Source organism: Cynocephalus volans, chromosome 3 (assembly GCF_027409185.1).
Source record: "Cynocephalus volans isolate mCynVol1 chromosome 3, mCynVol1.pri, whole genome shotgun sequence".
NCBI lineage: Eukaryota > Metazoa > Chordata > Mammalia > Dermoptera > Cynocephalidae > Cynocephalus > Cynocephalus volans.
Genome location: NC_084462.1, coordinates 57,916,713 through 57,930,295, shown reverse-complemented (window position 1 = coordinate 57,930,295; position 13,583 = coordinate 57,916,713). Strand labels below are relative to the sequence as shown.

The following is a 13,583-nucleotide window of genomic DNA, read 5'->3' as shown; positions in this document are numbered from 1 at the left end:
GGGTGGGCAGGGAGAGTGCTCAGGGAGAGAGAGGTATACAAGCTGATGCTAGAATTTCTGGCTTGGTTGGTAGGGAGAATGGTGGTGCCCTTCATGTAGACCAGGGGTTGGCAAACATTTTTCTGTAAAGGGCCATAAAGTAAATGTTTTATGCTTTGAGGGTCGTGTGGCCTCTGTTGCTCTTACTCACCTCTGCTGTTGTAACACAAATACAGCCATAGACAGAATGTAAGTGAATGAGTGTGGCTGTGTTCCAATTTTATTTATAAACACTAGTTTAAATTTCACATAATTTTCATGTGCCATGAAATATTAATCTTCTTGTGGTTTTTTTCCCAACACTTTCAAAATGTAAAAAACATTGTGGGCCATATAGGTAGTGGGCTGGCTTTGGCCTACAGGCTGTAATTTGCAAAACTCTTCCCTGATCTAGAAGAAAGAACAGGTTGGGGAAGGGAGAGAGAGAAGATCACATTTAGTTTTGGATAAGTCGATTTTGAAATACAAGTCTTATTTTTGTTTTATTTAATTCTTTTTTATTGAAATGTAATGAATTGTATGTATCTGTGGGGTACAGCATTGAATATTGGTACCTGTGTCCATTATGTGATGACCATATCAGGATAATAAGTATGTTCAACATTACACAATGTAATCATCTTTTGTGGCCCATTACCAATTTATTGCTAACCCTCTCTACCCCCACCTCTGGTGGCCTCAGTTCTGTTTTCTCCTTTTGAAAGTTCAATGAATTATTGTGATTGTTATACCTTTCTTTCTTCCTTTTTAAATTTATTTTTAAATTCTCACTTGTGAGGACATGTGGTATTTCTCTTTCTGTGTCTGGCTTATTTCACTTAACATAATTTTTCTAAGTTCATCCATGTTACTGCAAATGGCAGAATGTCATTCTTTTTCATGGCTGAGTAGTATGCCATTGTATATATATACCACATTTTCCTTATCCAGTTGTCCATCAATGGACATTTAGGTTGGTTCCATATCTTGGCTATTGTAAATAGAACTGCAGTAAACATGGGAGTCCAGTTATTCCTTCGACATAATGATTCCCATTCCATTGGGTATATACCCAGCAGTGGGATTGCTGCAACTTATGGCAGTTCTATCTGTAGTTGTCTGAGGAACGTCCATACTCTTTAATGGCTGCACTAATTTACAGTCCCACCAATAGTGTAGGAGGGTTCCCCTTTTCTCTGCATCTTCACCAGCATCTGTTATTCTCTGTCTTTTTGATAATGGCCAGTCTAACTCTGGTGAGATGGTATCTCAAAGTGGTTTTGATTTGCATTTGCCTGATGATTAGTGATGTTGAGCATTTTTTCATGTGTCTGTTGGGCCATTTGTGTATCTTCCTTTGAGAAATGCCTATTCAACTCCTTTGCCTATTTTTTAAATCAGGTTACTTGTTTTACTCTTGAGTTATTTGAGTTCCTTGTATATTCTAGATATTAACCCCTTGTCGGGTGCATAGTTTGTGAATATTTTCTCCCATTCTGTAGTTGTCTTTTTGCTCCATTAATAGTTTCTTTTGCTGTGCAGAAGCTTTTTAGTGTGATATAATCCCATTTGTTTATTTTTTCTTTTGTTGCTTGTGCTCTTGGGTATTATTCATAGTCTTTGCCCAGTCCTACTTCCTGAAGTGTTTCCCTTATGGGTTTTTTTAGTAGTTTTATAGTTTAGGGTCTTATTATATAAGTTTTTAATCCATTTTGAGTTGATTTTGGTATATGGTGAGAGGTATGGATCTAGTTTCATTCTTCTACATATGGATATCCAGTTTTCCCATCACCATTTATTGAAGAGGCAGTCTTTTCCCCAGTGTATGTTCTTGTTGCTTTTGTCAAAGATCAGTTGGCCGTAAGTATGTGGATTGATTTCTGGGTTCTCTGTTCTGTTCCATTGGTCTGAGTGTCTGTTTTTATGCCAGTATCATGCTGTTTTGGTTATTATAGCTTTATAGTATAATTTAAAGTCAGGTAGTGTAATGTCTCTGGCTTTATTTTATTATTTTTTTTGCTGAGAATTTCTTTGGCTATTTGTGGTTTTTTGTTGTTCCATGTGAATATTAGGATTATTTTCCCATTTCTGTGAAGAAAGTCATTGGTATTTTGATGGAGATTACATTGAATCTGTAGATTGTTTGGGGCAGTATGGACATTTTCATAATGTTCATTCTTCCAATCCAAGAGCATGTAATATCTTTCCATCCTTTTGTGTCCTCTTTAATTTCTTTCAGCAATGATATGCAGTTCTGATTGTAGAGTTCTTTCACCTCCTTGGTTAAGTTGATTCCGAGGGTTTTTTTTTTTTTTTTTTTTTTGGTGACTATTGTAAATGAGCTTGCTCTCCTGATTTCTTTTTCTGCTAGTTTGTTATTGGAGTATAAAAACTGTGTGTTGATTTTGTATCTTGCAGCTTTCCTGAATTCGTTTATGAGCTCTAAAAGTTTCTTGGTAGGGCCGGCCTGTGGCTCACTCGGGAGAGTGCGGTGCTGATAACACCAGGGCCACGGGTTCGGATCCCATATAGGGATGGCCGGTTGGCTCACTGGGTGAGCGTGGTGCTGACAACACCAAGTCAAGGGTTAAGATCCCCTTACCGGTCATCTTTTAAAAAAAATAAAAATAAAAAATAAAAGTTTCTTGGTAGAGTCTTTAGGTTTTTCACTATATAGGATCATGTCATTTGCAAACAGGTACAGTTTGACTTCATCTTTTCTAATCTGGATGCCCTTTATTTCTTTCTCTTGCCTGATTGCGCTGGCTAGTACTTCCAATACTATGTTAAATAGGAGTGGTGAGAGTGGGCATCCTTGTCTTGTCCGTGTTCTTAAGGGAAAAGCTTTCAGTTTTTCCCCATTCAGGATATTGTCAGTAGGTTTGTCATATATGGCTTTTATTGTGTTGAGATACCTTCCTTCTATGCTTAATTTGCTGAGAGTCTTTATCATGAAGGGATGTTGAATTTTGTCAAATGCTTTTTCTGCATCTATTGAGATAATTTGTGGTTTCTGTTCTTTTTTTTTTTTTTTGATTTGGTGTATCATATTGATTGATTTGTGTATGTTGAACCATCCTTGCATCCTTGGTGATCATGGTGTTTATTTTTTTGTTGTGTTGCTGTATTCTGTTTGCTAATACTTTGTTGAGTATTTTTGCATCTACATTCATCAGAGATACTGGCCTGTAGTTTTCTTTTTTCATTGTATCTCTGTCTGATTTTGCTATCAGGATGATGCTGGCCTCGTAGAATGAATTTGGGAGAATGGCCTCCTTGGAAATTAAACAACACACTTTTGAAAGACATATAGGTCCAAGAAAAAATTAAACAGGAAATCAAAAAATTTCTTGAAACTAATGAAAATAAAACCTATCATACCAAAACCTGTGGGATACAGAAAAAGCAGTACTAAGGGGGAATTTTATTGCAATAAATGCCTAGAAAGAATAGAAAGAATCAAAATAGAAAGTTTTCAAATAAACAACCTAACACTACACCTCAAAGAACTAGAAAAACAAGAACAATCCAGCTCCAAAATTAGTAAATGGAAAGAAATAATTAAGATCAGAGCAGAACTAAATGAATTAGAGACCCCCAAAATGATAAAAAAAGATCAATGAAACAAAAAGTTGTTTTTTGAGAAGATAAACAAAATTGACAAATGGCCTAAGCTATTAGCTAGGCTAACTAAAAAAAGAAGAGAGAAGACCCAAATAACAAAAATCAAGGAGACATTACAACTGATAGCACAAAAATACAAAGAATCACTAGAGACTATTATTAACAACTATAGGCCGACACATTTTTTTTTTTAAAGATGACCGGTAAGGGGATCTCAACGCTTGGCTTGGTGTTGTCAGCACCACGCTCAGCCAGTGAGCAAACTGGCCATCCCTATATGGGATCCGAACTGATGGCCTTGGTGTTATCAGCACCTAACTCTCCCAAGTGAGCCGCCACGGCCCGGCCCTAGGCCAACAAATTTGAAAACCTGGAGGAAATGGATAAATTTCTGGATACATACAAACTACCATAACTGAACCAAGAAGACATAGAAAACCTGAATAGACCAATAACAAGCAATGAGACTGAAGTAGTAATCAGCAATCTCCCAACAAAGAAAAGCCCAGGACCGAATGGCTTTACTCCTGAATTCTACCAAACCTTTAAAAATGAATTAATACCAATTCTCTTCACACTATTCCAAAAAATTGAAACAGAAGCCATTCTCCCAAACTCATTCTATGAAATGCAGGTTTTGAATAAGCCGATTTGAAATGCATTTGGGAAATTCAGGAGAAGGTGTCTAGTATGCAATTGAAAATGTGGGTCTGTGCCCAAGAAACACCTTGAGGCTGGAGTCATGAGCCTAGAGGTGGCAATGGAATCTGTGAGTATGACTGAGATCACCCTGGGTGTGGGGAGGATAAGAATGCCAAGGACAGGACCTTGGGGAAAACTTGAATTCTGCAGAAGTAACAGGAGGGGAGAGATAAGAAAGGAGCAGAGTGAGAGGTAGGAACAGAATTAGGAGAGATGCCAAGGCAGAAGGGTGCCTTGGGGTGGTCTGCAGGCCACAGTGACTAAAGACCTTCAGATTTAGCATGTAGAAGGCCACTGCCAACCTTAGGGAGAGTGTTTGATTGCTAAAGGAGGGCAGAGGCCAATTGCAGTGGGTCAAGGGAGACCAGGGCTAGAGGAATTGAGTTGCCTTTGGAGGACTTTGGCTGTGAATGGGTAGGGAGACAGGCCATGGGCATGTTGAAAGATCTTGCTTCTGGAAAGGACTTTCTAGAAATGGAGAGACTTGAACATGAACAGACTGAAGGTAGAAGGACAAGATGTGATTAGTCGTGAATGGAGAGGATGGAAGAAACAGGAAAGGGATGTCAGTTCTCAAAAGGAGGAGAAGAATGGGAGAGGGAGGAGTGAGGCTGAAGACAAGGCGTTGTTATGCAGAAGGGCAGAGGAAGGAGCTCACATGGGTGGCCTGGGGCTGGTGAGTGGAGAGGAGAGGTCAGCCCTGTAGAATGAGGGGTTTGGGGAATGCTGTAAGGGCCTGGGGGCTTCAGGAGCTCTGGCCAGGTCTGGAGCTGCTGCTGCTAGGGGCAGCTAAGGGTCTGCCCATGAGGGCTGCGTGTGACCACTGGACTCTGGCCAGGACTCCAGCAGCCACCTGGGATTTCTTTGTGAGGGCTCAACCTCTGGGAGCTGTGAAGGAGTTGAAAGTGGGTTGGAAGGCCACACAGGCAAGACCAAAAGGAATGGGGTCCAGGGTGGGGGAACCTCTAAGAACTGACTGACCACCAGGTCCACTGGCCACGCCAAGGGACTGGTGGCCTAGGTGTCTAACAGGGGGAAGTGTCAAATCAGTTTTTGGACAACTGGATGAAGCCTTGGGTGGTGGGGTGGGAAGGCTGACAGAGGCTTCCTGGGTGAGGGCCACATCCAAGATGAATGAGGGAAATTCCGAGCTGCCCTAAGCATGAGAGCTGCCCAGCCTGTGAGAGCTTAATGAAGATATTCAGTAAGCAGACCCAGGCGCTAGCCTCTGCCCTCATTATGACCTCTGCCCCCAGGAAAGCTGACGGGCATGAACGAGATCACAGAGAAGCTCACACTGCCAGACACCTGTCGGAGCGACCACATTGTGGTGCAGAAAGTGACTACCACTGCTAACCTGGGTCGTGTCCCTTGTGGGACATCTGATGAGTACAGGTACTTGGCCACCAGTACAGGGGAAGGGATGGGTTCTTGGGTGGCCTGATTTGAAGGAGAGGCCCTTTGCCTCAGGGGCCGAGCCCCTTCCAAACACAATCACCTTTAGCAGCTCTCCCCCACCCCTCTCTACTCTCACCTCAGGTTTGCAGGCAGGACACTGACCAGTGGGAGCCTGGTCCTGCTGACCCTGGATGCCCGGCCAGCTGGAGCTGCCCAGTTGACCATCAATAGCGAGAAGATGGTGATTGGCACCATGTTGGTGAAGGACGTAATACAGGCCCTGACCCAGTGACTCCCGAGTGCTGTGACCTCTTTGGGCCCCACCTGTCTTCCTCCATGACACCTGAGCTGTTAGTTCATCTCACTTTTTCTCCCTCTCTCCCCCCGCTCCCCTATCAGCCTTCTCATGCCAGTTAGCATCCAGGGGGTCCTGTCTCTGGTCATTACCAGGTCCTCCTCCATTCCCCTCCCCACAGATTCCTTAGTGACCTGTGCAGGGGGAGACAGCCACTGTTCCCTTCAATCCTCTCAGCTTTCTGTAGCTATTTATGTAGGAAAGTCTCAATAAAATATCTTCTCCCTAGATGCTGGCTCACCTTTCCTTCTAAGGGGTTGGGGGCAGAGCTGCTAAGGGTGACTGTGTTTGGCTCTTGTGACCTCATAGGGGAGGCTGTGACTGACTCTCAGTGGCAACTCTGGTTGGATCCCCAACGTGATCATCTTGAGGTCAAGATGTGTAGGCTCCTGAAGACATTTCTGTGGAAGAGACATCTGAGCAGGGATGGGAAGACTGAGCCGGAAGAACTCCTTGGTCCTTTTTATAAGCCTCTGCAGAAGCAAGTCCTTTTCAATGACTGGTGGTCCCCCCCTTGGTTCGCCTCATAGACCCTTGGGAAGGAAGAACTCATAATATGGGGGATTTTCCAAACATAGTTGCACAGTTCAAAATATTTCAACTGGATATGGGGTCTGGAGGCCCCACCTGGTTGGGGAGATGACCTAACTGGACATCTTAGATGAGGAAGACTGGAAGATGTAGAACCGTGCTTCTCAAACCTTGCATTAATCACCTGGGGATCCTATTAACAGGCAGATTCTGATCAGTAGGTCTGGGGTGGGGCCTGTGATTCTGCATTTCTGACAAGGTATAAGGAGCCAATTCTGCTGCTCCGTGGACACACTTGAGTAGTGAGGATTACCTGAGACAAACCTGGTTTGTACAGTGAGGGCAGTGACACCTTTCCTGGTGAGGAAAGAGGCTGAGTTAACAGTGGTTCCAAAAGGTGTAAAAGGTGTTCCATTAGCATGTGTTCTGCCAAAAAAAAAAAAAAAAATATGTTCAAATAAGTTTAGGAACCACGGATTTAAGTGAAATACATTTATTTTTCTCAAGGCTTCTCAGAGCCTTTACTATGCTGATGTGCATTGTGACCACTCCTTCCCAGCAAGAGGTGCTAGAGCTTACAGCTTCACCCAAACTTGGTTTTGATCTTAGAATGCTTTTCCCACAAAACATCCTGACTGGCTGGGTTACAAGGACCAGACTCCAGTGGTAATTGGAGATGTGCCTCAGCCTCTGATCCTCCATGAGCAAGGCTCTAGTTTCTTGGCCATACCTTCCCACAGCCCTGTCACTTAAGCATCCCTGAGCAAGTCTGTTCAGGGGTGAGGCAGAGTGGAACAGGTATGGCCCTCTTCTCAGAGGAGGAGAACAAAGGCAGTGCCTGGGGACAGCCCTGCCTCTGTCTCTGGGGACTTGCTGGGCACTGTGGCACCAGAGAACAGCTGGAGCTGTTGCTGCTCTGCGAGCCTTGGGGCCCCAAAGTCTCCCTAGAATTTTGTCACGGCAGGTTCTGAAATGGTACTGATCCACCAATTGAACGGTAGGTAGACTCATTCTCACTTTTGCCTCTGAATCAGCACTTCCCACAGAACTGAGAAAAAGGGTGGGGGCAGTTTTCTAATAAATTTGAACAAGGACCATCAGAGAATTCCTTACCAGCCTTTATTCTGGATCAGAGTCCCCAGAGTGGATTCAGTAGGAACCAGAAGTGCATAAGGCAAGTCCCTTAATGTTCTTCAGGCAGCTCACAGCCTCGGTTCCCAAAACCTCTTGGAAAGGGCACCAGGATCTCCAACCCTGAGTGAGAGTCCAGGGAGCTGGAACCTTGACCATGGCTCTACGTTGGTTTCTCTGGAACGTCCCAGGCTTTGGGATTAGCAATAACTTCATAAGGAAATGGTTCTTGTGCTTACTCGGGAGAGGCAGGAAGCAGGAGAGGGAGGTGTGAGCAGGGGAGAGAGTGTGACTCTGCAGCTGGTCAGGAGGAGGAGTCCAGGTGGGAGGGCTGTGACTGCTGGCAGAGGCAGAGGCTGGGCAGGCTGGTGCAGCAGTCTCCCACACAGAAGGGGGAAGGGACCCATTGTTCTGAGGGAGTGGCCTGAGGGAGAGAATCTCAGTCAGAGAGGAAGAGGGAGTGGCTACCTAGCTGTAATGCCAGCCCAGCCCATCTCTTCCAAGACTCTAGGTCCATGGCCATCCCCCCCACAGCCCTGCCATGTCAGCATCCCAGAGTGAGTATGCAGGGATAAGACAGAGGCAGCCCAGAACACGCAGGTGGAAGCAGATCAGACATGCAGGGGCTGCAGAAGGGCAGGGGGTGGAGAGAGGAGGGGAGGAGGGGGCTGCTTCCCCCCAGAGCATTTTCTTTTCTAGCCATATCACATCCTGTGTTTTGTCTCTGGCCTAGGTCTTTGCCATTATAGTGAACTGTGTACCCAGGGCCTAAGGGGCTGCCTGGATCTCAGCCGGCAGGGGAAATGCTTCTCATGAGCAGCATTAACAGGGCAGCCAGAGAGCTGGCCCAGGGCTGTGGGACTCCAGTGGGGCCCAAGACCACCAGGCAGACTGGGAAGCACTCTTAGGACCCTGCTGGTGCACGTGAGGGGTTATGCAGAGAGAGGTGGAAGTGGTTAGAAGCACAGGGACTGGCACTGAGGTAGAAAGTGCCCTAGCAAAGTTGGGGTGGAGCATCAATGTACAGAGTGTGGTCTGAGCCCTACCACAGGCCTCAACAGGTCAGAGGACAATGAGCTCAGTGAGGGGCTAGGAACTGGATTCCAGTCTAGGATGGCTTCAAAGCAGTACCCTGGCAAATGGGCAAGAGAAATGGCTTCGGTTTCTAGCCAGGCTGCAGCACCAGGCTAGCTGCAATGGTTGGGTGGGCTTGGTGACCCTAGGGAACAGATCAACTTAAGGACACTAAGAAAGCCACTGCAAGGACCCTAGAGTTGGAACATTAGCTGTGGCCACACCTGAATCCCCATCCATCCAGCTACTATGGCAAACCTCTGTGGTAGCTTAACACATTCTGCTGCGCATCTCAAGGGTCATTTCCCCCTAGTGTAGCCTCCAGATCATAGGGATGGGTTGAGTGTGTAATTCAGTGTGACAGGACTTTCCCTGGCCTGGCTGGGAAAGGAAAGGGAAAATAGGAAAATTCTGACCCACCAGAGGGCCTGGCCCCTGGACAGCCAGGATCCTTGCCACTAACTTCTTCTTTGACTCTCCATCTACTTTTGTGTCTCTCAGTCACTCCCATTTCTACTATGACTCCTCATGACAGGAAAATAAGAAGAGAAAGAATCCTGCCTGAGGCCCTTCCTTCCTTCATCAGGCTTTAACTGCCATGTGCTAGGCACTGTGGTCACAAAGCTACAGGATGATGACCAGGCAGGAGTCGGGTGTGAACTGTGTGGAGGGACCACTCAGACCCAATAGTCCCATCTAATTCCACCAGCCTACAACTTGCTACAGAGACTGCCTGGTTGGGACAGCCTCAGCTCCAGGGTGGGCAGGAGAGCTGGGGGGTGCTCATGGACTGGGCTCCTCCAAGAGGAGAGCTGGGTCTTCCTTCCACCACTGCCTGGTCTGTTTCGTCTCCCAGGGTCAAGAAGGATGGTGAATGGTGCCCAGGCAGGTAAAACCCAGGATGGGGTATAGAGAACAAGGGTTAAACATGGGTACACTCAAGGAAAAGAAGCAGTGTGCACCTTTTTAAATTTTCTACTTGATGTTCTGGTTTGACCCCATTGATTCTCCTCCCTGTTCCTCATCCCGGTGAACTGTCTACTAGAAGAAAGCACTTAGGGTCACACGGTTTGATCCTGACTATGGAAAATACCCATTATTGCCCCATTACTGCAGAGGATGCTGCAGTTACTGGGACCTTGCTTTCCTATGGTACCTGGAGAACAGAAGGTGGCAACAGCTCAGAAAGAATGCTTCCCTTCTGTCCAGGCCCTGGATACATTATACTGCTATCTTTGGAACTATTTCTTTTTTAAGTTCTAGTATTTAAATTTATGAATTTATAAATTTATATAATTTATGAATTTATGAATATTTAAGTATAATATCCCAATAGAAAATTTTATAAATTGCAAGTGTACAACGAGTTTTCACAGAATGAATAACCCATGTAAACAGCATTCAGATAAAGATACAGCATGACAGCACACCTTCTCGTGCCCCCTTCCAGTTTGGGGTAGTGTTTCATTTTGCTCAGAGATTACAGAGCCCTGAAATAGTTCAATATCAGACTCCAAATGGCAGTGGGATCGTAGAAGGCTAGCATGGACTTGTATCTGGCAATGCCAACACAGTGGCATATGCTTCTCTCTGGGCTAATAAGCGGGATTGTCTTCAGTCTTGACTGGGAGAAAACGTGAGAGATCAGCTCCAGGGAAGAAGGAACTCTTGAGAGACTGGGCAAGGTGACCTTGACCTAGTCCTTGATGTGCCAGGACCCCAGCATCTGCACCTGCAGATGGAAGTCAGGGAAAGGTGGGATTGGTGCTTCTTATGGGGACCAAAGCAGGACTGAGACCCTGGGCTCCTGACCCTCCTGCCAAAAGGACCTACATACTCTTGAGTAAATCCCTAAACTTCTCAGTTTAGATTCCCACGTCCCTGGGCATCCACTAACCTATTTACAAACATCTCAGGATCACTAGCACTCACCTTCAACTGTGATCAGTGTGGGAGCAAGCCTCCAAGATGGCCCCCAATGATCCCTGCTTCCTGACATTTGCACCTTTGTGTCATTTCCTCCCACATTTTATCAGGGTTAATGTGTATAGAACAATAGGATACAAGTGATACTATTTCTGAGATTAGGTTATAAAAGTCATTGCACCTCCACCTTGGTTTCTCTCTCTCTGTGTCTCTCTGATCATTTGCTCTGGAGTAAGCCAGCTGCCATATCTTGAGTAGCCCAATGGAGATGTTCATGTGACAAGGAACTGAGACTTTTGCCAGCGCCAACTTGAGTGAGCATGGAAGTAGATCCCCCAGCCCCAGGCAAAGCTTCCAATGAGTGCAATTCTGGCTGACATCATGACTGTGACCTCATGAGAGATTCTGAGCCAGAAGCGCCCAGCTAAGCCATTCTGATTCCTCACTCGCAGAAATTGTGCGAGATAATATATATTTGTTGTTTTAAGAGGCTTAGTTTTGAGGGTAACATAACGGCAATAAAGTACTAATACAATCGGGCCTTCCATCCATCTCCTAGGGTATTGAAGTCGTCAGGGGGACTCTTCAGAGCACTCTGCTCCCACACTCAGTTTCTGAGTGGTGTGCTGAAGCTGGCTCATACTGGCTCATGAGGGCTGACGGTTATTATACTTTCAGGTATTTCATGAGCTGGATGATGTCACTTGGTAGTCTGAAATCAGCCATGGTGGGAGTATTAATGCCATGGAAACAGGTCAATAATACAAATCTCACTCCCATCCCCCAGCCAATTGTCAAACATTTACCAGCACATCAGTGCCTTTAATTACCCCATCTCTTATCTCTTTAAAACATTATATTTCAAGTTTAAAGAATAAAATAACCACCTGTGTATTGATCATCCAACTTAAGAACTAAAGCACTTATCCAGTTAATGCCCACCCTCACATCCCTCATTTCACAAGCTCTTCCTTTCCCACCTAATGTAAATCACCTTTTGGAATTTTCTGTATATCAATACCATGCATTTTTTGTATTTTTACTATATACAGATGTGTTTCCAAACAATATATATTGTACTTTGTGACAGTAGTGTACTGCACGTTTTAAAATTTTATATAAATGGCATTTTAGGGTATGTATTCTCCTACATCTTGCTTTTTTAACTCAACATTGTGAGTTGATAGGATTAGCTTTATCTCACTTACTTTTACTTATATATAGTATTCCACTGTATGGCCGTTTATGTTTGTTATTTTATTTTGTTTTGCTTTTGCAAGTATGAACAAGACAGCTACTGGCATCATGCCTCTTTTAACATGTGTGAAATTTTCTCTAATATGTTTTCCAAAGAGTGAATTGCTGCGTCATAGAGTATATACTTCTTCAACTTCACTAAAGAATGCCAAATTGCTCACCAGAGTTGCTGTACATCAAGAAAGTTTACAGCAGCTTTATTCATAATAGTCCCCAAACTGGAAACCAAATTCCATTCAACAGAAGAATGGAGAAATAAAGTATGGGATATCCATCCAATGGAATATGACTTAGCAATACAAAGGAACGAACTACTGCTACATGCAACAACATGGATGGATTTCACATATATGTTGAGTGAAAGAAGCAAACGCTTATATGAAGTTCTAGAACAGGCAAAATCAATCTGTGATGAAAGCAGGTGGCCAGTTAGCTCAGTTGGCTAGAGCGCAGCCTTATAACACTAAAGTCACTTATAAAACTATGGAGTTCAGATCCCCATACTGGCCAGCATCTCCTCCCCCCAAAAAAGAAAGCAGTAAGAATAATGGTTACCTCAAGAAGGGGGGTATAAAGTGGGAAGGAGCATGACAGAACCCTACAGGGAAAGACAGAACCCTTCTGGAGGACTCTTGTCTTGATGTAAGTGGTGGTTACCTGGGTATACATGAGTATGTGGGTAAAAATAGCATCAAGCCATACACTTAATATGCACTGTACTGTATTGTATCATCCTTCCATTTAAAATACGTAAAAAAGAAAAAAAAAAAAAAAGAGCCCAAAGTGGCTGAACCAGTTTACACACTCACTGGCAGTGATCTCATTATTGGGATAGTGAGACCTTTTCACTTTGTCCATTTGACAAGTGTGAAATGGCATCCAATTGTGTGGTTTCTGGTGATGGTGGGCATCTATTGATATGTTTATTTGTGTTTTCCCTGTCAATTGTCTGTTCTCATCTTTTGTCCATTTTTCTGTGGAGTCTTTTTTACCTCATTGATTGTAAAAGCTCTTATATATTCTGGAAATTAGTCCTTTGCGGATATATATATATTGCAAATATCTCCTTTCAGTCTATAGCTTGTCTTTTAAAGTTTTAAATAACATCTTTTGATAAACCAAAGTTTTTAATTCCAGTGTGGTTGAATTTATCACCTTCCCTTATATCCTGTGTTGCTTGTTTCTAATTTACAAAATGTGTCCACAGGCTGAGGTAATAAAAATATTCTCCTCTATTTTCTTCTTTAAAAAATTCCAAGTAAAGCTTTCCACATTTATATCTTTAACCCTTTTAAGGTGAGGCTGATTTACTCTCTTATCTTACTTAAAGGGACATGAAAAAGACTAAGAACATGATTTCTTCTGTACAGAACTTGGCAAAACTTGAGCAGAGACTGTGTGTCCACCTTAACTCATGGTCCTGAGTTCCTAAGTGAATCCCCCTTCTGATTTTTTGCAACCAGGAAATTATTTTCTTCCAGCAGTCTCCTTTCTTCAGCTCTTTGCCTGTTGTGGAAGCACTGAACACCTGAGCACAAAAAAGAATACCGGGTCCCTCCTGTTCCCC

General features: G+C 44.0%; 1 protein-coding gene across 3 annotated transcripts in view; it reads left to right on the top strand.

Annotated features, from left to right (window-relative positions):
• AP3B2 (adaptor related protein complex 3 subunit beta 2) overlaps positions 1-6,034 on the top strand; it is a 35,357-nt gene extending 29,323 nt beyond the window's left edge. For all 3 annotated transcript variants that reach the window (XM_063090525.1, XM_063090524.1, XM_063090523.1), the window contains 2 exons: positions 5,601-5,739; positions 5,884-6,034. In XM_063090525.1, the coding sequence (XP_062946595.1) occupies positions 5,601-5,739; positions 5,884-6,034 (290 nt within the window). The remainder of the gene's footprint in view (positions 1-5,600; positions 5,740-5,883) is intronic.
• The last annotated feature ends 7,549 nt before the right edge of the window (positions 6,035-13,583 follow it).